The sequence below is a fragment of the Macaca mulatta genome, chromosome 6, assembly GCF_049350105.2.
Source record: "Macaca mulatta isolate MMU2019108-1 chromosome 6, T2T-MMU8v2.0, whole genome shotgun sequence".
Taxonomy (NCBI): Eukaryota; Metazoa; Chordata; class Mammalia; order Primates; family Cercopithecidae; genus Macaca; species Macaca mulatta.
In genome coordinates, this window is record NC_133411.1 from 145,825,533 (window position 1) to 145,849,416 (window position 23,884).

Genomic DNA, 23,884 nt, shown 5'->3' on the forward strand with positions numbered 1-23,884 from the left:
ACTTACTTTCCTTCTTTTCACCTGATTACTCCTTTGGCTGTATTTTGGAAAAATTCCTTACTCAATTTTCCAGTTAATTAATGTTTTTCCTTTTTAGTATTTATTTGATGTTTCAGTACATCTATTGAGCATTTTTCCCCTCTAGCTTATATTTTTCATTCTAAGAAGGTAATAATATATTTTGAAGATTTTCTAAGTATTTAAATTATCTTTTTTAAAAATCATATTCTTATTTCTAATACTAATTCTTTGTCTTTGTATATAAATTCTTCCATTGGTTGAGTTTGCTTCTTCCATGGTGTCAAATTTCCTCCTATATTTGATGACTTTTTTTATTGTGTGTTCATCTCGGTGCTTGAAATTTCCTGTTAAAATTTCCACTATCCAGTATGTCTACACTATGAGACTTTAGCAGGTGTTACTATTTTGGATGAAATGTGTCTGGTAAGAATGGGCAAGGGTGGATTGAATGAGTTGAGTAGTAGCTGGCATTTGGTGAGCATCCTATGTTTCTCCTGGCCCTGGAAGCAATGTCCTGCCTCTTTGATTTCAGTTCCCACTTGCAGATACCAACCCTCCATCCCTACCCCTACCCCTATGGCTGCAGCCTGGGCCCTGAGGAGTGATGCACAAGATTTTATCTGCTTGGAGTATCTCAACTTAGCACCCTATTTGTTGCTTCTGGATCACCTTCAGGTTCTGACATCCACCACCTCAATGCATGGGACTTTTAAAAATGACATTTTCAATTGTTTATGATAGAATTCTCCTTCGAGGAATTTCCCTGTCCCCAGATGCACAAATATCTAGTTTTCTTTTCTTTATAGGTGGGTGTGAGGGAGGCAGGGTCTCACTCTGTTGCCGAAGTTGGAGTGCAGTGGCATGATCATGGCTGACTGTGGCCTCAACCTCCTGGCCTCAAGTCATCCTCTGCCTCGTTCCTCCTAAAGTGCTGGGATTACAAGTATGAGCTACTGCGCTCAGCCTATACTGAATTTTTTTTTATTTTTGGTACAGCCATACATTTTTATTTTAATGTATTTTCTGTAACTTGTTTCAGTTTGGCATAGGATGCAGAAGATTGGTACACATGTTTAGTTTGCAATCTTGCAACTGGAAACTTTTTAGTGTAGTAATTGTTAAAGTGTGATCCAAGGACCCCTGGAGATCACAAAGACTCTTTTAGAGAGTATAAAAGATTCTTCCTTCTTCAGCCTCACATCTATGTGAAGTTGGATTCTCTTTATGTACTTCAACTAGCACAACATATTGCAACAGATTGAATGCAGAAACAGATATGACAATCCAGCTGTCTTCTATTAAGTTGAACATAAGAGATTTGCACAAGTATAGAACATTGCCACTCTTCTCATTATTGTTTTGAAATATATACTTATTTTTATAAAGTGCTATTGATATTAACATGTAATAGGCTTCTTATTTAATGAATTAAATATTAAAAGAAAAATAAAGGTTCATATTTATTAAAATAAGTAAAGATTTTCTATTATCTTATTTTTTTATTTTCACAGATTCCTTTGGACTATTCTTTTCCTCTCATTCCATACATTCCCCTCGACTAATTTGGTGTTATATGTTGTTACCATTGTTATAGTGAATGAAGTGAAATTTTTAATATTTATAATTTAATGAGTCTAAGTGTAATAAATGTATTGTTTTTCCTCACACAAAATAAGAATCTGTTTTAAATCTGATCATTCCAATATTGATCTGTATGCTTTTGTATGCTACAGTGTTAATTCTAAATTCATTTTTACAGCCCTTCAGATTAGAAAGTAATGTTTTTGTTTTCCATAATCAATATTGGTTTAAATTTTCTGCTTTGTTTGCTTCCCTATTTCTTTTTCCATCTTGAGTCTTCCTTCTGAGATAATTTTTCTTCCTCCTGAAGCACATATTCTTGAAGTTATTTCAGTGAAAGTCTGCTTTAAATTCTCAATTTTCGTCCAACAATATCTTTATTTTGCATATGTTCTTGAAAGATAGTTTGTTTCCCCAAGTATCAATTCTAGATTGACAGTGACATTTTTTACTTGGTACTTTACAGATATCATTCTTAATGTCTTTTGTTTTCCAATATTGCTCTCTATAATGCAAATATCACTCTATTTCAGTGATTTTCAAAAGTGGTTCTTAGACAAGCCGCATCAGTATCACTTTGGAGCTTTTTTGAAATGCAACTTTTAAAAATCTTATTCCAGATTTACTGAACCCAGACTTTGTAGTTGGGGTTCAGAAATGTGTTCTCAAAAGTCCTCCCAGTGATTCTACTACCCACTTAAGTTTGAGAGCCAGCTATCTAATTGTTATTTCTGTAAAGGGTAAAGGTAATTCATCTTCTATTTCTGGCTGCTTTTAAGGATTTTTCTTTGTCTTTAATGTTCTACAGACTCTGATAGGTCTATAAATAAATTTACTTTTATATATTTTAATTGGAATTTCTTGGGCTTCCTGGGTCTAAAGATTGGTGGCTTTCATTAATTCTGGAAAATTGTAACCCAATACCTCTTTAAATATTGATTTTACCCTACTTCCTATATTCTTCTGAAACTTCAATTATACTTATATTGGACCTTCTCACTTTATATTTCATATTTTAAAATTATTTCCCCATGTTTTCTATATCTTATGTTTACATTTGGGATCAGTTTTTCAGCTATTCCCCAGAGAAGATTTGTGTTTAATTCTGCTAGGGACACATTAAATTCAATTTTCTTCTTGGGTTTTTGGACCACATAGATAATATAAATTCTTCCCTCAAACCCACATGAATGCAGATTGTGTAAAAATTCTCATGGGAAATGTTTTTTATTTTTATTCTATTTTATATGACACCAAGGCCAAGACCAGCATATCTACTCCTTTACCCCAACTTTCGTGTTTTTTAAAAAATCCATTCACTGAGGTCATTGTCTTTTGAAGGTCTTGGCTTTCCAGAAGTTTCTGAGACCACCTGTATACTTACTTCTGTGGCCTAGGCTTTGTCTACTGTCTCCTGAACCCACAGACTATTAAAACAAAGACAGAAACCACCAAAAGATTAGCAGACACTCTGGGGCAAAAGCTAGTTCTAAAATTAGCTTAACCTTGTGGATTTTTGCTAGCTTGTTGTTTTTTCCTTTACTAATTGGGACATTTATATTTATATCTATATTTGGTGGTTGAGCTATCAGTGAAGTACATTAATTTTATTCAATATTTTGAAACATAATGAGCTTCTTATCAGTTCTGCTACCAAACATTGAGGCCACTTGAATTATCTAACTCCCATAACCTGAGGTTCTTATCACTACCCATACTCCTCATTGAATATCCTGGACCTAGTGATTGTGCTGGCCCTAGTACCAAGTAGGTGCTCTGGAGAATTCACTTGGTCATAAGCTTGGGTGATGGGAAGAGAGGCAGGTTCAAATTCCCTGGGGAACCCATGGGAGTTTTGTCCATAAGAGTTTAGGCCTTATTCTGGCTCACTGGGAGTTTTGTGGCCTGAGATAACCTGAGAGCAACTTGGAGAGGGTGGGGTTTTGGAAGTAACGTCCCCCTTTTTCTTCAATCTCCACTCAGAAGGGGCAGGCCCAAGTGCCATCAGAGAACCTCAAAGGAGACGGGCTGCAGATCAGAACAATGAAGTAAAAGCAACAATACTGGAATCCCGGATCTAGCAACTGCAGTACCCTCAGACATGGACCCAGAATTGGGAAATTCTCTCTACTATGAATGTCACATGTTGTAGGATGGGGGAAACCCCATCAATGAATACAGTAAAGATGGGGAAAAATAAATATTTGTTGAGTAGATGAGTTCACAGGAATTTTTCTGAGCCTTGGAATATTACTGGAGGTTCTAGTCCATGATTGATCCTGGGCTATTTCCGTTTTTTTCATTTAAAAAAGAATTTTAGCCGGGCGCGGTGGCTCAAGCCTGTAATCCCAGCACTTTGGGAGGCCGAGACGGGTGGATCACGAGGTCAGGAGATCAAGACTATCCTGGCTAACACGGTGAAACCCCGTCTCTACTAAAAAATACAAAAAACTAGCCGGGCGATGTGGCGGCCGCCTGTAGTCCCAGCTACTCGGGAGGCTGAGGCAGGAGAATGGCGTGAACCCGGGAGGCAGAGCTTGCAGTGAGCTGAGATCCGGCCACTGTACTCCAGCCTGGGCGACAGAGCGAGACTCTGTCTCAAAAAAAAAAAAGAATTTTATTGAGCATCCAAACCAGCTAAAAGGCCCAGGCTATGCTTTTGTGGGGTCTAGAGAAGTGGCCTTTTTCGACAATTGAGGGGGCCATATGCGATAGCTAACATATCACCTGGAAGATATCAGTGCTGATGCAGGTGCTTCCACCAAGCACATGGCTTGAGATGGGGAAACAGAGGAGATATTCCAGAAACAGAGAAATGACTATAGGATAAAAGTGAAGCAGATTGAGAAAAAAAGATTAACATGGAAAAGGAGGTCAAGGGTGATGGAGGTAGGCTTTGCATACACAGAGAAATTGTAGAGGGAGTTTATGTGTTATTTATGTGGCAAAAAGTCATGGGCTTTTGACCAAAAATGGGCCAGCATATTTCATGCTAACAAAGGCAGTTGACTGAATCCATAGGCCAGAGATTTTGTGTTGGGGTAAGAGACTACAGGGTATCCTTAGAGTTCTCTAGGAGTGATTGTTGTGGTTGGTTTCTAGGGCAGGTGGTGCTGTCTGGTGTCAATAATGACTATCTCCTGTGGCCAGCTGGCTGTGACATTAGGTAATATCCTTACATTAAATGTGATTCTGGAAAGTGGCTTCATTTCTATTGGTTAATGTTAGCCAGCTCCTAAATCCTAGTTTAATGCTTATCCAAAATGCTAAGTTCCTTTGTTCGTGAACTATTTGTTAAAGTATAAAATAACTTGGGAATTATTCTGCACGAAATGTCAAGCAGCAGAATAAATAACTATTCCCCTCATTAATCCCTATGGGCAGCGTCTGTTTGAGAGCTTTGCTTTTCCATAATGAAAATATGTCAGCCCTGAATATATGCTTGTGCTATTGAGACTGAACAGTGAAATGAAATGAATTCTTCACTCAGCCACAGGTGAAATATGGCAGTTTGTGGCGAATGAGGCACTAAGTGCTGTAGGAAGTTGAGACTCGAACTTTGAGAAACCATAGGGAGGCTAAAATCAGCAAGAGAGGGGAGGGCAGTGTGTGATTAAAGTGTAAAGCAATTCCCCAAACAAAATTCATCTTAATTCATCCTCATTTATAAGAGAAAGCTACTCCACATAGTACAGCTGGGTGTTTAAGAAATATGTGGGGCTTCGTTGTCCTCGAAGCCACGGAAATCAGGGGAAAGCCCAGGGGTGAGGGTTTGATGTGCAGAAATGGTGTCATACAGAAAGCAAAGAGCACAGACTGTCAGTGAGCACAGAATCGTAGGACCTCAGGGACAGCCCATCTATCTCACAGGTGAGGAACGTGAGGCCCAGAAAGGGAAGGAAATTGTCTAAGGAATCAGAGAGCCAGTGAAATTCTTACCCAACAGGGCTTATAATCAGACTAGCCTATTCACTCAACACTGTGTGCAGAATGCCTAGCTCTCCATCTTCTGCTCTCTCCAGTGCAGAAATCAGTAATTCTTTAAGGACAGGGTCTGATTTCTTCCTCAAATAGTGCTGGGTACCTGGTAAATGATAAATATTATGAATTGATGTATTACTGGATTTTTCCTCGAGGTCCAGAGTGGTATGCTTTGTGTACAGATGGGTGGAGGGATGTGTATATGTAGTTACCTTTTTAAAATTTATTTTATGTTTTTAATTATCCTTTAAGTTCTTGGATACATGTGCAGAATGTGCAGGTTTGTTACATAGTTATACATGTGCCGTGGTGGTTTGCTTTTATTTTTTTAAGTCAGATCACATAGCCCCACAGCATAGCAGTTAAGAATGTCGGCTTTGGTGATTGCCCGTGCAAGGTTCAAATCCTCACTCTGCCATTTATTAACTGTGTGACTTTAGACAAGTGGCATAACTTCTCTGTAAAGTGGAATGAGACATTGTATCTACCTATAGAACTGTGGTGAGACTTCTACAAGATAATGTAGTTGTACGTAAGCAATCTTGGCCTCTAATGATGGTTGTTAATGTTATTTCCCTTTCATCCTAATTCACTCCTGCACCAGTTCCCCCATGACAAACTCTATGCAGACACTGAACTACATCTACTTGTGACACAGTATTCTCATAGCATAGTTTCACATTAAGGCGTTGTTGCTTTTCCTAGCTTGCAAAGCTGCCTCCAATCAGTGTTCTTCTCCATGGGAGAAGAGTGTGAACCACCAAGTAGACTGTTAATGTTGATGCATTCATTTGTTTTTGAAGATGGTCACAGATGATCAGGAGGTGAGTGAAAGCTGCCTTGAGCCTCCAATCTACAAGCCATGGAAACAGCATTACAAAGGTCCCTATTTTAAGGACTGGCCAGAATTTTCATAAAAACTAAGATTTAGTTTTAATGTGTCTCATTGTTTTGCCAGAATGTGATTAGCTTTTTAAAATTAAGCTTGGATTTATAGAAATAGAGGTCAAATTGGTGAAAAATAAGTATGAAGAAAATATTCTTGTTATATATAATCAAATGGTCTCTAAGTCCTTTAAAAAAAAAAAAAAAAAGAGGCCGGGCGCGGTGGCTCACGCCTGTAATCCCAGCACTTTGGAAGGCTGAGGCACGTGGATCACGAGGTCAGGAGATGGAGACCATCCTGGCTAACATGGTGAAACCCCATCTCTACTAAAAACACAAAAAATTAGCCGGGCGTGGTGGCGGGCGCCTGTAGTCCCAGCTACTCGGGAGGCTGAGGCAGGAGAATGGCGTGAGCCCGGGAGGCGGAGCTTGCAGTGAGCCGAGGTCGTGCCACTGCACTCCAGCCTGGGTGACAGAGCGAGACTCCGTCTCAAAAAAACAAGAAAACAAACAAACAGAAAAAGGAAACAGTGAATAGTAAAACTAAGAATAGTGGAATAAAATAGTAAAAACAACAGGAATGTCAGGAAAAGAGAACTGCCCTCTGATTTGGAGAGCATGTGCTGTCAGTCGTTTAGAGTCTCAAGACCCATGGTTGAAAACCTTTACAAATCATTGGCACCAGGATTACCATTTGAGTTTGTGATATTTGAACTTTTGGACAGTAGAAACTTGACATTGTAGATTTGTCATCTTGGATCTACATGAATCTTGGATCTATACATTACACTACATAGAGTATAATTCTATTTTATGAAATGTTCAAAAAAGGCAAATCCATAGAGACAGAAAATAGTTTGACAGTTACCTGGGGCTCAGCATGGGAAAGGGAAAGGACTGTATAGCTGGGCATGAGGTTTCTTTTTGGAGAAATGGAAATATTCTAACATTAGATGTGCTGTGGTTAACAATTCAGTAAATTTCAAAAAGGTCACACCTCAAACGGGTGGACTTTATACTAAAAAATTATTCCTCAATAATTTATAAATTCAACTTGTGTGAACTGATGAAAAATTCAATGTGTATAAAAGTATTGATCAGATGTCATTGTTTCTATGAAGTTTCTTTTTAAAAATATATCCAGGCAGAATTAATTGGTCAGTTTTCCTTGTTTCTGTTGCTATTTACTATGTTCATTGTTCATTCAACAGATAGTAATTGCTCATCTACCATGTGTTGAACGTTGAGGAATAAGAGCAGGATTTTTTTTAACTGTACTAAAATATATGTAACAAAATTTTCTATTTTTATCATTTTAAATGTATGGTTCAATGGGATTAAGTACATTCACATTTTTGTGCAACCATCACTCTTATCTTTCCCCTTATTATTCCAGACTGAAACTCTGTATCCATAAAATACTGACTCCCCATATTCTGTTTTCCCCAACCCCCGGCAACCACTATTCTACTTTCTATCTCTGTGAATTTGACTACTCCAGTTACCTCAGGTAAGTGGAATCATGCAGTATTTGTCCTTGGACGTTGGCTTATTTCATTTAGCATAATATGTTCAAGCTTCATCTATGTTGTAGCCTGTAACAGAATTTCCTTTTGAAGGCTGAAAAATATTTCATTGTATATATTGACCACATTTTCTTTATCCATTCATCCATTAATGAACATTTGGGTTACCATTTCTTTGCTACTGTGCAAAATATTGCTATGAATATTGGTGTACAAGTATCTGTTCAAGCCTGTTTCCAATTTTCTGGATAAATAAGTAGGAGGGAAATTACTCGATCATATTGGGATTTTATATTTACATTTTTGAGGAACTGCCGTTCTGTCTTCTGCAATGGCTGTCCTATTTTACATTCCTACCAGCAGTCCACAAGGTTCCCAGTTTCTCCACATCCTTGTTATTTATTTATTTGGAAATAGCCATCCTAAATGGTGTAAAGTGGTTGGATTTGTATTTCCCTAACAATTGGTGATGTTGAGCATTTTGTGTGTGTGCTTAATGATCATTCATACATATTCTTTGGAAAAATGTCTATTCAAGTAAGTCTTTTGCCCATTTTAAAAATCAGGTTGTTTTTTGCTGAGTTATAAGAGTTTTTAAAATATATTATCAATATTAATACCTTATAGATATAGTATCTGCATATATTTTTCCTCTTCTATGATTTGCGTTTTCATTCTGTTCATAGTTTCTTTTGTACAAAAGGGTTTAATTTTCATTAAGTTCAATTTATCGATTTTTTCTTTTGTTGCCTGTGCTTTTGGTGTCAAAAAGAAACCACTGCCAAATCCAATGTCTTGAAGTTTTTTTTTCTCCTAAGAGTTTTATAGTTTTAGCTCTTACATTTAGGTCTTCGATCCTTTTTGGAGTTGATTTGTATATATGGTATAAGGTAAGGGTCCAATTTCATTATTTTGCAAAGGATATCCAGTTTTTCCAGCACAATTAGTTTAAAAGACTATTCTTTCCTCATTGCATGGAAAGTGGAAACCTCACTGAAAATCATTTGACCGTATATATGAGAGTTCATTTCTTGGCTCTTTATTCCATTTATCTATATGTCTGTCTTTATGCCATTACCACCCTTTTGATTATCACAGTTTTGTAGTAGGTTTTGAAATCAGGAAGTGTAAGGTCTTCAACTTTGTTCTTCTTTTCCAAGATAGTTATGGCTATCCAGGGCCTCTTGAGATTCCATGTGAATTTTGGGATGAGTTTTTCTATTTCTGCAAAAAAAAAAAAAAAAAAAAATCATTGGAATATTTATAGGGATTTGTTTTGAACCTGTAAATCACTTTCAGAAACATCTTAATACTATGAAGTCTTCTATGAACACTGGATGTTTTTCCATTATCTATGTCTTTAATTACTTTCAGCAATATTTTATAGTTTTCATTGTACACGTCTTTTGCTACCTTTATTAAGTTTCTTCCTAAATATTTTACTCTTTTTGTTGCTATAGTAAAAGGAATTGTTTTCTTAATTCCATTTTTGGAGTTTCGTCGTTCTTTAGAAATACAGCTGATTTTTGTCTGTCAATTTTGTATCCTGAAACTTTGCTGAATTCATTTATTCTAAGTTTTTCTGTGTGTGAAATATTTAGGCTTTTATATATGTGAGATTATGTCATCTGCAAACAGAGTTAATTTTACTTTTTCCTTTCTAATTTGGATGATTTTATTTTTCTTGCCTGATTACTCTGTCTAGAACTTCAAATACTATATTGAATAAGAGTAGTGAAAGCAGAATCCTTGTCTTGTTTTTATGATCACAAACGAGAAGCTTTCAGTCTTTTACTATTGAGTATGATGTTAGCTAAATGCTTTTCACATATAGGCTTTATTAAATAGTTTTCTTCTATTTCTAGGGTATTTTTATCTTGAAAAGGTGTTGAATTTGTCAAATCAGTTGAGATAATCATGTGTTATTGTTTATTCTTCACTGTTAATGCCAGGTATGGTATTACCATTGAGCTTTGTATGTTGAACAACCTGACATTCCAGATTCCACTTTGGCATGGTTAATAATTTTTTAAATATACTGCTGAATTTAGTTGGCTAGTATTGAAGATTTTTATAAGAATATTATTGATACTGGTCTGTAGTTTTCTTGTAGCATCTTTGGCTTTGGTTTCAAGGTAATATTGGCCTTATAAAATTACTTAGGAAGTATCTGTGAAGAATTTGAGAAGGACTGGTGTTATTTCTTCTTTAATTGTTTGAATTCACTAGTGAAGCTTTCTGGTCCATAGAGTTTGTTTGTTGGAAAGTTTTTGACTACTGATTGTGTCTCCTTATTAGTTACGAGTCTATTTTGATTTTCTATTTCTTCATGAGTCAGTCTTGGTAGGTTGTGCGTTTCTAGAAGTTTTTTTCATTTTATCTATTTACCTAGACTATCCAACTTGTTGGCATACAGTTTTTCATAGCATTCTCTTATAATCCTTCTTATTAATATATAATCAGTAGAGGACCTCCCACTTTCTGTTTTGAGTAATGTAAATCGTCTCTTTTTTCTTAGTCAATTAATTAAAACTTTTTCAATTTTGTTCATTTTTTCAAAAAATAAACTTTTGGTTTTGCTTTTTTTCTGTATTATTTCTCTATTCTCTATTTTATTTGTCTCTACCTTAATCTATGTAATTTTCTTCCTTTTGTTAGCTTTGGCTCTATTTTGTCCTTCTTTTCCTAGTTCCTTATGGTTTAAAGTTAGGTTGTTGATTTGAGATTGTTCTTCTTTTTCAATGTAAACATTCAGAGCTATAAGTTTCTCTTTCCTGGTACTGGTATTGCTGCACCCCACAAGTGTTGGTTTATTTATTTTCATTTTATTTGTCTCAAGATATTCCCTAGTTTCCTTTGTGATTTCTTTTTTCACCTACTGGTTGTTTAGGAGTGTGTTATTTAATTTTCCCACATTTGTAAGTTTCCTCATCCAAGTACCAACTAGGCCCAACCCTGTTTAGCTTTGGAGATCAGATGAGATTGTGTGTGTTCAGGGTGGTATGGCTATAGGTTCACACATTTGTACATTTTCTAGTTTTCCTTTTGTTATTGGTTTCTAGTTTCATTCAACTGTGTTTAGAAAAAAATACTTTGTGTGATTTCTGTCTTTTTAAATACATACAACTTAACGTCTTAAGAAGACTTGTTTCATGGCATAATATGTGGTCTATCTTAGAAAATGTTTCATATACATTTGGGAAAAATGCATATTCTACTATTGTTGAGAGAAGTGTTCTGTATATGTCTATTAGGTCCAATTGGTTTATAGTGTTGTTCAAGTCCTCTATTTCCTCATTGATCTTCTGTCTAGAAGTGGGGTTGAAGTCTCCAACTATTATTGTAGAGCTATTTCTCCAAGTCTGTTTGCTGTGTGTGTTTTGGAACTATGATTTAGGGTGTATACATGTCTATAATTGTTATGTTGTCTTGGTGAATTGACCTTTTGACATTAGACAATGTCCTTCCTGGTCTCTTGTAATCATTTTTAATGTCAACTTCATTTTGTATAATAATATATCCATCCCTGTTCTCTTTTGGTTAATAATAATATTTACAGGAAAAATCTTTTTCTGTTCTTTCATTTTCTACCATTTGTGTCCTTAGATATAAAGCCAGAGCATCTTGTTGAGGGCAAAGAGTTAGATCATATTTTTGTTTATCCATTCTACCAATCTATACCTTTTGACTAAAAAGTTTAGTCTATTTAAAGTAATTATTAATAGGAAAAAAATTACCCTTGCCATCTTGTTGTTTTCTGTGTGTCTTATAGTTTTTCCCCCCTCATGTCTCCATTACTGCCTTCCTTCGGAGTGTGTGTGTGTGTGTGTGTGTGTGTGTGTGTGTGTGTGTGTGTTTTGGTCAGAGTCTCGCTGTTGCCCAGGCTGGAGTGCAGCGGCAAGACCCCAGTTCACTGCAATATCTGCCCCCTGCGTTCAAGTGATTCTGCTGCCTCAGCCTCCTGAGTAGCTGGCATTACAGGCATATACCACCACGCCCAGCTAATTTTTGTAATTTTAGTAGAAATGGGTTTCACCATGTTGATCAGGCTGGTCTCGAAGTCCTGACCTCAGGGGATCCACCCGTTTCGGCTTCCCAAAGTGCTGGGATTACAGGTGTAAGCCACCACACCGGGCCAGATTTAGTTGATTTATTTTGTAGTCACATGTCTTGATTCCCTTCTCATTTCCATTTGTGTATATTCTATAGATATTTTATTTGTGGTTACTATGAAAATTACATCTTAAAATTATAACAGGCCTGGTGTGGTTGCTCACGCCTGTAATCTCAGCACTTTGGGAGGCCAAGGCAGGCGGATCATGAGGTCAGGAGATCGAGACCATCCTGGCTAACACGGTGAAACCTCATCTCTACTGAAAATACAAAAAATTAGCCGAGCATGGTGGTGGGTGCCTGTAGTCCCAGCTACTAGGGAGGCTGAGGCAGGAGAATGGCATGAACCCAGGAGGCAGAGCTTGCAGTGAGCCAAGATCGCGCCATTGCACTCCAGCCTGGGTGACACAGCGAGACTCCATCTCAAAAATAAATTAAATAAATAATAAATAAATTTATAACAATCTATTTTAAATTGGTAATAACTTTGTTGGGAGCAAGCCCCCCAAAATCTGGCCATAAACTGGCCCCAAAGCTGACCATAAACAAAATCTCTGCAGCAACTGTAACGTGTTCATAATAGCCCTAACGCCCAAGCTTGAAGGTTGTGGGTTTACAGGAATGAGGGCAAGGAATACCTGGCCCACCCAGGCCAGAACACCGCTTAAAGGCATTCTTTAGCCACAAATGATAGCATGAGCAATTTATGCCTTAAGGACATGTTCCTGCTGTAGTTAACTAGCCCAACCTATTCCTTTAATTCGGCCCACCAATTTGTTTCCCATAAGGGATACTTTTAGTTAATTTAATATCTATAGAAACAATGCTAATGACTGGTTTGCTGTTAATAAATATGTAGGTAAATCTCTGTTCAGGGCTCTCAGCTCTGAAGGCTGTGAGACCCCTGATTTCCCACTTCACACCTCTATATTTCTGTGTGTGTGTCTTTAATTCCTCTAGTGTTGCTGGGCTAGGGTGTCCCTGACAGAGCTGGTCTTGGCAAACTTCAACTGTATACAAAAATTCTACTCCTTTACAGCTCCACCCCCCTCAACTTTGTTATTGTTACAAATTACATCTTTATATATTGTGTACACATTAACCTAGATTTGTAATTATTTTTTATTTGCATTTTAAATCCCATAGAAGTTGAAAACTATTATGAACCAAAATTACAATAATATTGGTTTTTATATTTGACTATATATTTACCTTTACCTTTAAGGAAATTATATCTTTGTATGGCTCTGAGTTACTGTTCAGCATCCTTTCATTTCAACTTGAAGGACTCCATTTAGCACTTTTTTATAGGGCAGGTCTAGTGGTACAGAAATCCATTAGCTTTGGAATTTACCTAGGAATGTATTAATTTCTCCCTCATTTTTGAAGTACATTTGTATTGGGTAGAGAATTCTTGGCAGACAAATTTTTTTTTCTTTCAGCACTTCAAATATTTCATTCCTTTCTGGTCTCCAAGGTTTCTACTGAAAAATCAGCTTATAATTTACTGAGGATTCTTTGTATTTGATGAATCATTTCTCCCTTGCTACTTTCAAGATTCTCTCTTTGGCTTTGGCTTTCAACAGTTTAATTATAATGTATTTTGGTGTGGATCTCTTTGGGTTTATCTCACCTAAAGTTCACTGAGCTGTTTGGATTTGTAATGTTAGGTGTCTCCTCAAACTTGAGACATTTTCAGCTCTAATTTTTCACAAGTAATCCCTGTAAACCTTTATCTCTTCTTCTGGAATCTGCTTTTAATGTGCATATTGGTCCATCTTATGATGTCCCAGAAGTTCCTTAAGTTCTACTTGCTTTTCTTCTTTTTTCTTTCTGTTTCTCAGACTTGTTAATTTCAAATGTCCTATCTACAAGTTTTCTGGATTCTTTCCTCTACCTGCTCAAATATACTGTTAAACTCTCCTAGTAAATTCATAAATTCAGTTACTGTATTTTTCAGCTCCAGAATGTCTAATACTTCCTGGTTTTTTTGGGTTTTTTTTTTTTTTTTTTTTTTTTTTTTGAGATGGAATCTCACTCTTGTTGCCTAGGCTGGAGTGCAGTTGTTCAATCTTGGCTCACTGCAACCTCTGCCTCCCGGATTCAAGCAATTCTCCTGCCTCAGCCTCCCGAGTAGCTGGGATTACAAGAGTGCACTACCACACTCACTAATTTTATATTATTAGTAGAGATGGGGTTTCACCATGTTGGCCAGGCTGGTCTCAAACTCCTGACCTCAAGTTATCCACCCGCCTTGGCCTCCCAATATACTGGGATTACAGGCATGAGCCACCACACCTGGCCTACTTCCTTTTTATAATTTATGTCTCTTTGTTCATATTTTTATTTTATTCATATATCATTTTTCTTATCTCCTTGAGTTTTTGGTCCATGTTTTCCTCTAGCTTTTTTTTTTTTTTTTTTTTTTTTTTTTTTTTTTGAGAAAAGGTCTCATTGTCACCCAGGCTGCAGAGCAGTGGTGATCAGGGCTCACTGCAGTCTCAAACTCCTGAGCTCAAGCAGTCCTCCCACCTCAGCCTCCCAAGTAGCTGGGAGTATAGGCATGTGCCTCCATGCCTGGCTCCTTTAGCTCTTTAAGCATATGTGTGTGTGTGTGTATGTATGTGTATATATATAAATGTGTGTGTGTATGTATATGTGTGTGTGTATATATATATATATATATATATATAAAATAGTTGTTTTAAAGTCTTTGTCTAGTAGGTCCTATGCTTCTTCAGGGAAAATTTTTGCCACCTTGCTTTTTTCCTTTGAATGGGCTATGTTTTTCTGTTGCATTGTATACCTTGCAATTTTTTGTTACAAATTGAGCATTTGAAAAAACATCCATCTCTTTCAGTCTTTGCAGACTTTCACTGTTCCAGGGCAGTCCTTTGCTAATTAACTAGGCAAGTCTGAGTTTCAGGATCAGCCCATGGTGAGATCTTAAAGTGTTCTCATGCATTGGGCCTGAGTATATATCTTGCTTGGGCCTGTGTGTGCCTTTTTATTTTTCCATGTGCATGGCTGCTTTACAGAGAATTTTAACCCAGCTTCTCTTCAGAGCCTTAGATGACATATTATATGCCTCTACCAAAACCTCTTGCCCCAGGCATCTGCAGGCCTGTAGTCCTCCTGGAGCTTTGATGGATAGTGTCCATTGCTTTTCTCAACCTGAGATTCAAGTTAGGTGAAACAGAGACTAGCCCTTTAGGAAGCCTCCAGACAAGTTAAAACTTTGCAAATAACATGTTCTCTGTTCCCTCTGGTTCAGTAACTGAGCTGCCACCTCCTCCAGACCAAGGACCTCCTTTGAACCAGAGAAAACAGAGAAGACCTACTATTATGAATGTGACCTTCTCTTGATCAAGTGTTGACTTTGTTGCTGTAGACCTTTAACATATTTTACAGAGCTCCTTTAAGGTTATTTTAACCAGTTTTGATTTGGTTTTTGTTTGTTTTTTTGGTGTTTCTGCGGGGAGAATGAAGGCTTGGAACGTCCATAGTCAACCATTTTGCAACATGTCTTGCTTTCAAAGGACTCATGTTTGATTAGAGAATTGAACATGGGAAGTGGCCAAGTGCTATATTGACAGACACACATAGGGTGCTAGAAAAAGAAGGAATCCCTGGTTTGGGGAGTAATCTAGAAGGATTTATAGAGGAGGAATAATGCCAGTAAATAAACCAGCAGGAGCACTGGCAGAAGCTTGATAAAAGTGGAGATACTTGGGAAAAAGCACTTGAGAAGTGAGTAATATAAATATAAGGGAATGAAGAAGTGCAAAGGATCAATTACAAAAGAGGCTGTTTGCCAAGGCAGTTAGTTCAGATTTGGGCCTGAAGATGACAGGAAACCTTGAAATTAAGTAGGCAATGATATGATCAGATTTGCCTTTGAGAATAAATGACTCCAGCAGCAGTCGCATGTGGGATAGATTAGAGTTAGGCAAGGATGAAGCAGGGTCACTAGTTAAGAAACTCCTTGGACTGTTAAGACAAATGACAAAGGTCAGAACCATGGCAATGGTGGTAGGATAGAGAGGAATAGATATTTAGAGGAATCAACAGAATTTAGTGACTTGTTACAGGTTGAGACTGGGAGATAATGGCATAGTGGTACCATTTCTGAAGCTAAGGGCTGTTGGAACAGCCAGTTTAAAGAGGAACCTGATGACTTATTTTTATATCATTAATTTTTAAATCCCACAAGACATTATGGTGTATTGCTTCATAATCTTTTTAAAAAGTGAAACTTAGAGATGAGGTTGATGTCCTCATTGGCCACCTGCCCCAATCCCAGTTCTTCCCTCAGAGGTTACCACTCCTAACAGGTTGATGTGTATCTTTTCAGGACTTGTTCTGTAAATTTCCACACCTACACTAAGAAAATGGAGAGTATCAGCTTTTAGATATCTAACTTACATATTTTATACTTTGTATGTCATCTGATTTTTCCCCATACAACCAATATTTTATAGGTTTTTCCAAGTCAGTGTATAGAAGTTACTTTATTCTTTTTAATTGCTACATAGTATTCCACAGTTTTGACTCACCCAATGTCACCACTGATTAGTATTTAGCTTTTTCCAAGTTTCCTGTTCTAACAAATGGATATACTTTTACATATAACTTTATAAATTAGTATAATTTTTGTTTTTCCAGAAGTAGTTATGGAGAAGTGGACTTACTAAGTCCTAGGGTGTACATTCTTATTTTTGGAGCTGTTGCCAAATTACCCTCCACATGGCTCCTCTGACTGTACAGCATACGAGAGGGCTCCTTACTCTGCACACTCGTCAATACTTGATGTGATCAAGATTCTTTTCTGGGTGATAATATATCACTGCTTTAATTTGTATTTCTCTGATCATGGATAAGATCAGATATAGTTTCACTGCCATTAGTGTCTTCTATAAATTGCTTGTTTTTATCTTTTGCCCATTAGTCTGTTGGGTTGTATTTTTCTTATGAAGTTGTAAAATATATACATATATTAGACCTTAATCTTCCATCTATTTTATGTCACCTATATCTTTTTTAGTCTCAAGTTTATGTTACTAATTTTGATGGAGGCAAATTTTTCCATCTTCTCCATTTGGCTCATGTGTGCTAGGACTTAAGAAAAGCCTTGCTGACTCCTATTGTCATAAGTATACTTCTTATATATTTCATTCTGTCATTTGGATTTTTTTAAAATTTGCAATTGAGGTGTCAGTGAAAAATTCAAGTAGAATTATCTAAATGGCAGGTGATTGTTTCAGAATGGAGCAGAAATCAAAACTTACACTTGAGATACAGATTGGGGGCATCTCAGAATGGAAATGTTTAAAACCATAGACATAGATAAGATTGTCCAGAGAAAGCATGTAAAGGTAGAAGTGGGACAGGGATGGAGATCTGAGGTACACCCATACTAACAACTGGTTGAACAAAAGAATATACAGGAAACCTAAAAGGAATGTCTAGAGGCAGGAGGAAAGCCAGGGAATGATGAATAAAAAGAACCAAGAAAGGCAAGTTTAACAAGGGTTGAGTAGCTACTGCCCTCAACATCGACCCATTTTGATCATGACAATGTCAATCCTTTTTTTTTTTTTTTTAAGACAGGATCTCACTCTGTCACCCAGGCTGGAATGCAGTGGTGCGATTATGGCTCAGTGCAGCCTTGACCTCCCAGGCTCAAGTGATCCTTCCACCCCAGCTTCTGAAGTAGCTGGGACTAGAGGCACATGCCACTGTGCCCAGCTAGTTTTGTTTTGTTTTGTTTTGTTTTGTTTGTTTGTTTGTTGTTTTGAGATGGAATTTCACTCTGTTGCCCAGAGTGGAGTTCAGTGGTGTGATCCTGGCTCACTGCAACCTCTGCCCCCTGGATTCAAGCAATTCTTCTACCTCAGCCTCCCATGTAGCCAGGATTACAGGCGCCCACCACCATGCCCAACGGATTTTTGTGTTTTTAGTGGAGATGGGATTTCACCATGTTGCCCAGGCTGGTCTCAAACTCCTGAGCTTAAGACATCTGCCCTCCCCAGCCTCCCAACGTGCTGGAGTTACAGGTGTGAGCCACCACATCCAGCCTCAACCTATTTTTCTAAAAGAATTACTGACTGGGCTTGGTGGCTCACGCCTATAATCCCAGCACTTTGGGAGGCCAAGGCAGGCGGATCACAAGGTCAAGAGATCAAGACTATCCTGGCCAACATGGTGAAACCCCGTCTCTACTAAAAATACAAAAATTAGCCAGGTGCGGTGGCACATGCCTGTAATCCCAACTACTGGGAGGCTGAGGCAGGAGAATCGCTTGAACCTGGGAGGCAGAGGTTGCAGTGAGCCAGGATTGTGCCACTGCACTCCAGCCTGGTGACAGAGCAAGACTCCATCTCAAAAAAATAAAAAAATAAAAATTATTTACACTTGTCTTGTTCAAGGTGGTAATAACTTTTTCAAGCGGGTACCAGATATTACTCACTTTTATATTCCTAGAACTGAGTATGTTTCCTGCCCATGGTGCCATCCATCCATCCAACAGAGTGAAATCTATAAATCTACCAATTAATCTATAAAGGTTTGTTGAATGAATATTTTTAAAATCTTCCTTTAAGTCAATATATCAAAGCAAATCTTACCACTAAGAACTTTAAGAAACTACCGTGACCTTTATGTTCAGCTCTATAAACAAAGCTCGAAAATTGGCTTCCAATTCTTCTTCTGTTAGTCTTGGCCTTTAACATACTAACATGGCATCCATGAAGGTGCAACTTTAGGAGAAATGTGGGGTTTTACCTGCTGATTTGAGAGGAATTTGAAGTGTGTTCACAAACGCCAACAACTCTTTAATGTACCCTTTAACTACCTCAGAGACTTTACATTGGTCCTTGTTCTCCTGCTTATTTTGCGGATTTATGAAGCAACTTTTCTTGAACTGTCAATCTGTAAATTGTAAAATTTAGTCCAGAGGGTAAAGGAATGGAATTATTCATAAGATAGTTTCTACCTCAGCTCATGGAGAAATTACTCACTCAGGGTATAATTAAGTCATAGACACATTGGCCCAAAAGTGGATAGAAGGGAAACGGAAATAATTCCTGTTCCAGTTTGGGTGCTTTCTGATGTTTGACAAATATGTGGTGTATTCACAAAGAGAGGAGACCCTAGGGTCCCCATAAAGGGAAGAGAGGTAAGTTGTGTTGTTTTTTGTTTGTTTTTCAGAGAATTGGAGAATAACTGGCTGGGGAGGGAAAGGATAAGCAGAGTTTAAAAACTTTAAGGTTGTAAACAGGATGACAAGAGTGAAATCTGATAGGCAAGGAGTAAAGCTGGAGCCTGAGAGAGGCAAAGGCAGCCAAAAGAAGGGCTCAGGTGAGTGGTTGTAGACCAGTGGTCTCCAACCTTTTTGGCACCAGGGACAGGTTTCATGGAAGACAATTTTTCCATGGACCTAGGGGTGAGGGAGATGGTTTCAGGATGATTCAAGTGCATTACATTTATTGTGTACTTTATTTCTATTATTATTACATTGTAATATATAATGAAATGATTATATAACTCACCATAACGTAGAATCAATAGAAGCTCTGAGCTTGTTTTCCTGCAACTAGATAGTCCCATCTGGGGGTGATGGGAGGCAGTGACACATCATCAGGGATTAGATTCTCATGAGGAGCATGCAACCTATATATCTTGCATGCGCAGTTCACAATAGGGTTCTCACTCCTATGAGAATCTAATGCCACTGCTGATCTGACAGGAGGCAGAGCTCAGACAGTAATGCAAGTGATGAAGAGTGGCTGCAAATACAGATGAAGCTTCACTCACTCACCCGCTGCTCACCTCCTGCTATGCAACCAGGTTCCTAAGAGGCCACGGACTGGTATTCGTCTGTGACCCAGGTTTTGGGGACCCATGGTCTAGACTGAGTAGCACAGGGCATGTATGTGCCAGAGGTGCTGCAGGCGCCAGGCTAGACCACCGGCAGGCAGACCTCCCCACCACAATCAGAAGTCCCGACAGAGCCTTATTAGCTATCCCCTGTGTCTGCTCATACTATACTGTAGTGATTGCGTGTGGGACATGACCTTCTAAATGTACATTCCACCCAATGAAATACAAACACTCAGATGTTGCAGACAAAGTAAAATTTATTGAGACAGACAGAAATGCACCTACTCAGGACTACAGTTAAGCATTTATTATTAACCAAAGAGTTGTGTTCACATTCCAGATAAGTCTACGTGGAAAAGCATTCAGAATTTACTAGGTTTTTGCTACGTCACTATTTCATCTACAATAGGGACAACAAACTGACACTCAGGATTTGATGGGCTCTCATTACAATGCTATACATTTAACAGGGACAAACATCAGTGACTTTGAGAAAAAGTTATAAAAAGACCAAAACCACCCACTGTAGAACGGGCTCTTGGATGTTACTGTACAGCGTGGTCAAGTAACAAGAAAAAAATGCGAGTGGCATCCTGGGATGAGTGGTGGGGGCAGACCTGAACAGACACATTGTCATTTGCCACTGTGGGTAAGAAAATGGGCATAAAGGAGGAGAAAGAGATACAAAACCTCCAACTCAGTAATAAGGTATTCTCATGCCTAGAATATTGGTAGAAACAAGAATACCTTCATAAGCAAACAACTAAGCAGGGTGGAACAAAATTCTGGGATTTAAGTTGGATACCAAGGAAATTGTATTAAAAGAGTTGTTTATGGAATAAGAATAAAACTGTTCATTAAGAACTTTTCAAAAGTGAATTCGTGAGGATTCAGCTTAATACCTGTATCAAACAAGGGACTAGTTTATCACCATATTATTTTTATAATCAGTATTTTATGTGTACTTGGTCACTGTACAAGTGACTCCTTGTCACTGGTACAAGTGGACTTTTCGGAGGACTATTTCCAAAATGAAGAAAGCAAACATTCTACTTCTAAGCATAAGGTAACTCATAATCTTTAGTACTCATGGAAAATATTAAAGATCTTTTAAAAATCTCATGCTGTCATGTCAAAGTGAGGCATGAAAAGTATTACTAATGTGGCTCCATCGATTTGGGGGTTCCAGTCTGATGAGGGCTTTTTATATAATATTTTGATGAATCAAAATATCTTCTTAGAATGTCTCTGAAAATGGCATCTCATTGCCTTACCGGGAATTGTCTATTGAGCACTCTTCTCCATCATTAAGTTAATGCTAAGGATCTTTAAGTGTCATCTTAATTTGATACTTGTCATAAGATAATTAGGCAAATTAAAATCAGTGGTTCACCCTGTTCCTAGAAGTTTTTCTAAGTGAAATCAATTTTTCAATTTTAATCTGTTCTCTTGTACATTTTCCTAAGCTCAAAGCAGATAGTACCAATGATTTTCTTTGGTGATCTAAACTGAGATTTTATAATGTCTTGATTTTTAATATACTTTATAGTAATGTTGTTACAATTAAGCACCTGTTTTCTAAATTATCTCAGTTTTGTTCAAGAGAGAAAAGAATATTGAAACAAAGGTGATGGAGTTGAGATCCCAATACAGAGTTTGCCTATGGTCTGTCTTCCTATGGGGAAAGTAAGTACAAAACCTCAGGGTTATTTACAAAGCCAACAGACTTTGCTATATCAAGTAGTTCATTTCCTATCTAAGACCAACTGTAGGTATGATGCCACTTTATTCAGCCAATGCAAGGATTGGAACATGCTAATTTAAGGTGAGTTGGTACATCCAAATGGTCAATCTGGGATGGCGAATTGGTCAGCTGCCACTGTGATCATGGTTTGGTTGAACATATTTCTGCTTGAGTTTATGTGGCTTTTGTGTGGACAGGCTGAAGTTGATGGGGAAGGCAAGACATAGACATGTGGGCCAGAAAGGCTTGCTTGCATGGTTGATTCTGATGAGGGCATCCTGGTAGATGAAAACCAGATGGGGCAGGAGCTTACAGACTGGTACTGAAGGAAATGGGGGAACTTCAGAGACTACTGTTTGGTACTGGTATCTGGGCCAGCTTGATAGGGAGAGAAATCCTAAGGAATGTAGGGATGATGACCCTACCAAATTTGGAGGAGTGAGTTTAGTTAAAACAAACAGTATGGTGAAGAACTTTCTTCATTAGTATCTTGTCATTTGTGGGGAGTGAGAGGGGGACAGAATTTGCTCTTAAAAACCCAGGGTTTGCTTCCATGTGCTATTATGACGTTCTTTGTAGGCCTCCATTTGGGATTGAGTGGTTAAAAAAAAATCTGTACAGCTTTTGTGCCCTTATCATGATTTGTCAGTAGAAAGGGAGTAAAAGCAAAACATTGAGTTCAGAATTAGAAATGTTCTTCTCTTAAGGAACACCATAGTACTCTCTTCTCAGAGAACAGGGGATATGTGTGCACGCCTTAGAAAAAGCCCTTGAGTAGGTAAGGAAGGAAGGAACCTATGGCATACAGGATTGCTGCAGCCAAGGGGGCTTCAAGCAGAAATGAAAGAGATGGCTTGTGAAGCTGCCCGTGTCGTGTGGGAGTCGCATGGCTTCTGCGAGAAAAGTGACTTAGGCAAACGGAGGTTTTTGCTCAATCAGAGGCTTTCGGTAACTCTGCTGATGCACAGCGAAGAGACCTCCTCAGCCTGCAGGCTACAAGAGCCAACTGTTTGTTAGTGCAAAAAAGGACTTTGATACAAATTTCTTCTTCTAGAAATTTGGTTCCAGGTCTGGATAAGCTGACAAATTTATCATTGTTTTTCAAGTGAGTTTTTAAGATACCCAAACACTTTTTCTGAGAGGTATGTGTGCAGGGCACACACACAGTCTTTATGCATGTACAGAGAAGTATCCAGACACCAATTTTTAATAAAATGAATTCCCCAAAGGGAGTCTTGACTGAATTAAGGCTGTTGTTTATAGGAAGCCAGATATAATGATGTGAAAAAAAACTAATTTTTAATAATAAACACTGGGAGTAATGGGGGCAGGAGGAAAAGGTACAGTGTGGTGTGTTTTTTGTTTTTCACGACATCTACAGGACACAAGAAAAGCACTTAGACACTGTAAGGCTGGGAACCATGCTGTAATAACCACCAGTGTGGGTAATCAAAAAGGGACTTTGACGTTTAAGAGGGTGGGGGCTCCCTGCACTGTCAGAATTCCACATAAATCACATGCTTGTTGGAAAAATCTCACAGGAAGGAAGGAGGCTCTAATTAAGTCAGCCATTTCCCTATCCAAAAAATAAACAACAACAAAACACAACACCCTTTCTCCCATACAAACATATGCAAAATCAGAATCCTCTGGGAACAAGCAGTTGTCTTCCAAACCTTAGGTCGGGTATAGAGAGCAACAATGGAGAAGAGACCTTGGTGCCTTGCAGTCTTAGATACAAATGCAGGAATAGGAAGTGACTTGCAATTTTGTGCAAAACTTGTGTCCTCTTTCTTGTGGGCACTACCATATGTACCCGACCTCATCCTCTTTGTCGTCGTCCTCATCCTCATCATCCTCTGTCACGGCTCGGGTGTGCACCCTCAGCTTCCCCTCTTTGTCTTTTGGTCCCAGCTCCCGTTCATCCTCTAGGTCATCCAGCAGGACCACGGAGCCACCACTGCCAAAATCCCCTGAGGTTTCCTGCTCCTCTTCTGAAAGATTGAAGAAAAGAGTTGAGGTTAGTTTCCACTTATACCTCATGACCCACGTCAGGGGTTCCTTTGCATGTAACTTAATTGTAGGGTAAAACCAAGCAGTTTACTTTCTGAAAACAGGAACATCCCTGCCCCACTGAGGTGAGTCTTCAGGG

The 23,884-nt window shown here is 38.1% G+C and overlaps 1 protein-coding gene and 1 long non-coding RNA gene across 7 annotated transcripts in view; one reads left to right on the forward strand and one right to left on the reverse strand.

Annotated features, from left to right (window-relative positions):
- Positions 1–23,884, forward strand: part of LOC144341554 (uncharacterized) — a 71,725-nt gene that overhangs the window by 13,183 nt on the left and 34,658 nt on the right. The gene's annotated exons all lie outside the window — the stretch shown is intronic.
- Positions 20,228–23,884, reverse strand: part of SPOCK1 (SPARC (osteonectin), cwcv and kazal like domains proteoglycan 1) — a 515,462-nt gene continuing 511,805 nt past the window's right edge. For 5 of the 6 annotated variants that reach the window (XM_015140905.3, XM_078004311.1, XM_078004310.1 and 2 more), the window contains one exon: positions 20,228–23,726. In XM_015140905.3, the coding sequence (XP_014996391.1) occupies positions 23,536–23,726 (191 nt within the window). In that variant the 3' untranslated portion in view covers positions 20,228–23,535. 6 annotated transcript variants of the gene reach the window in all.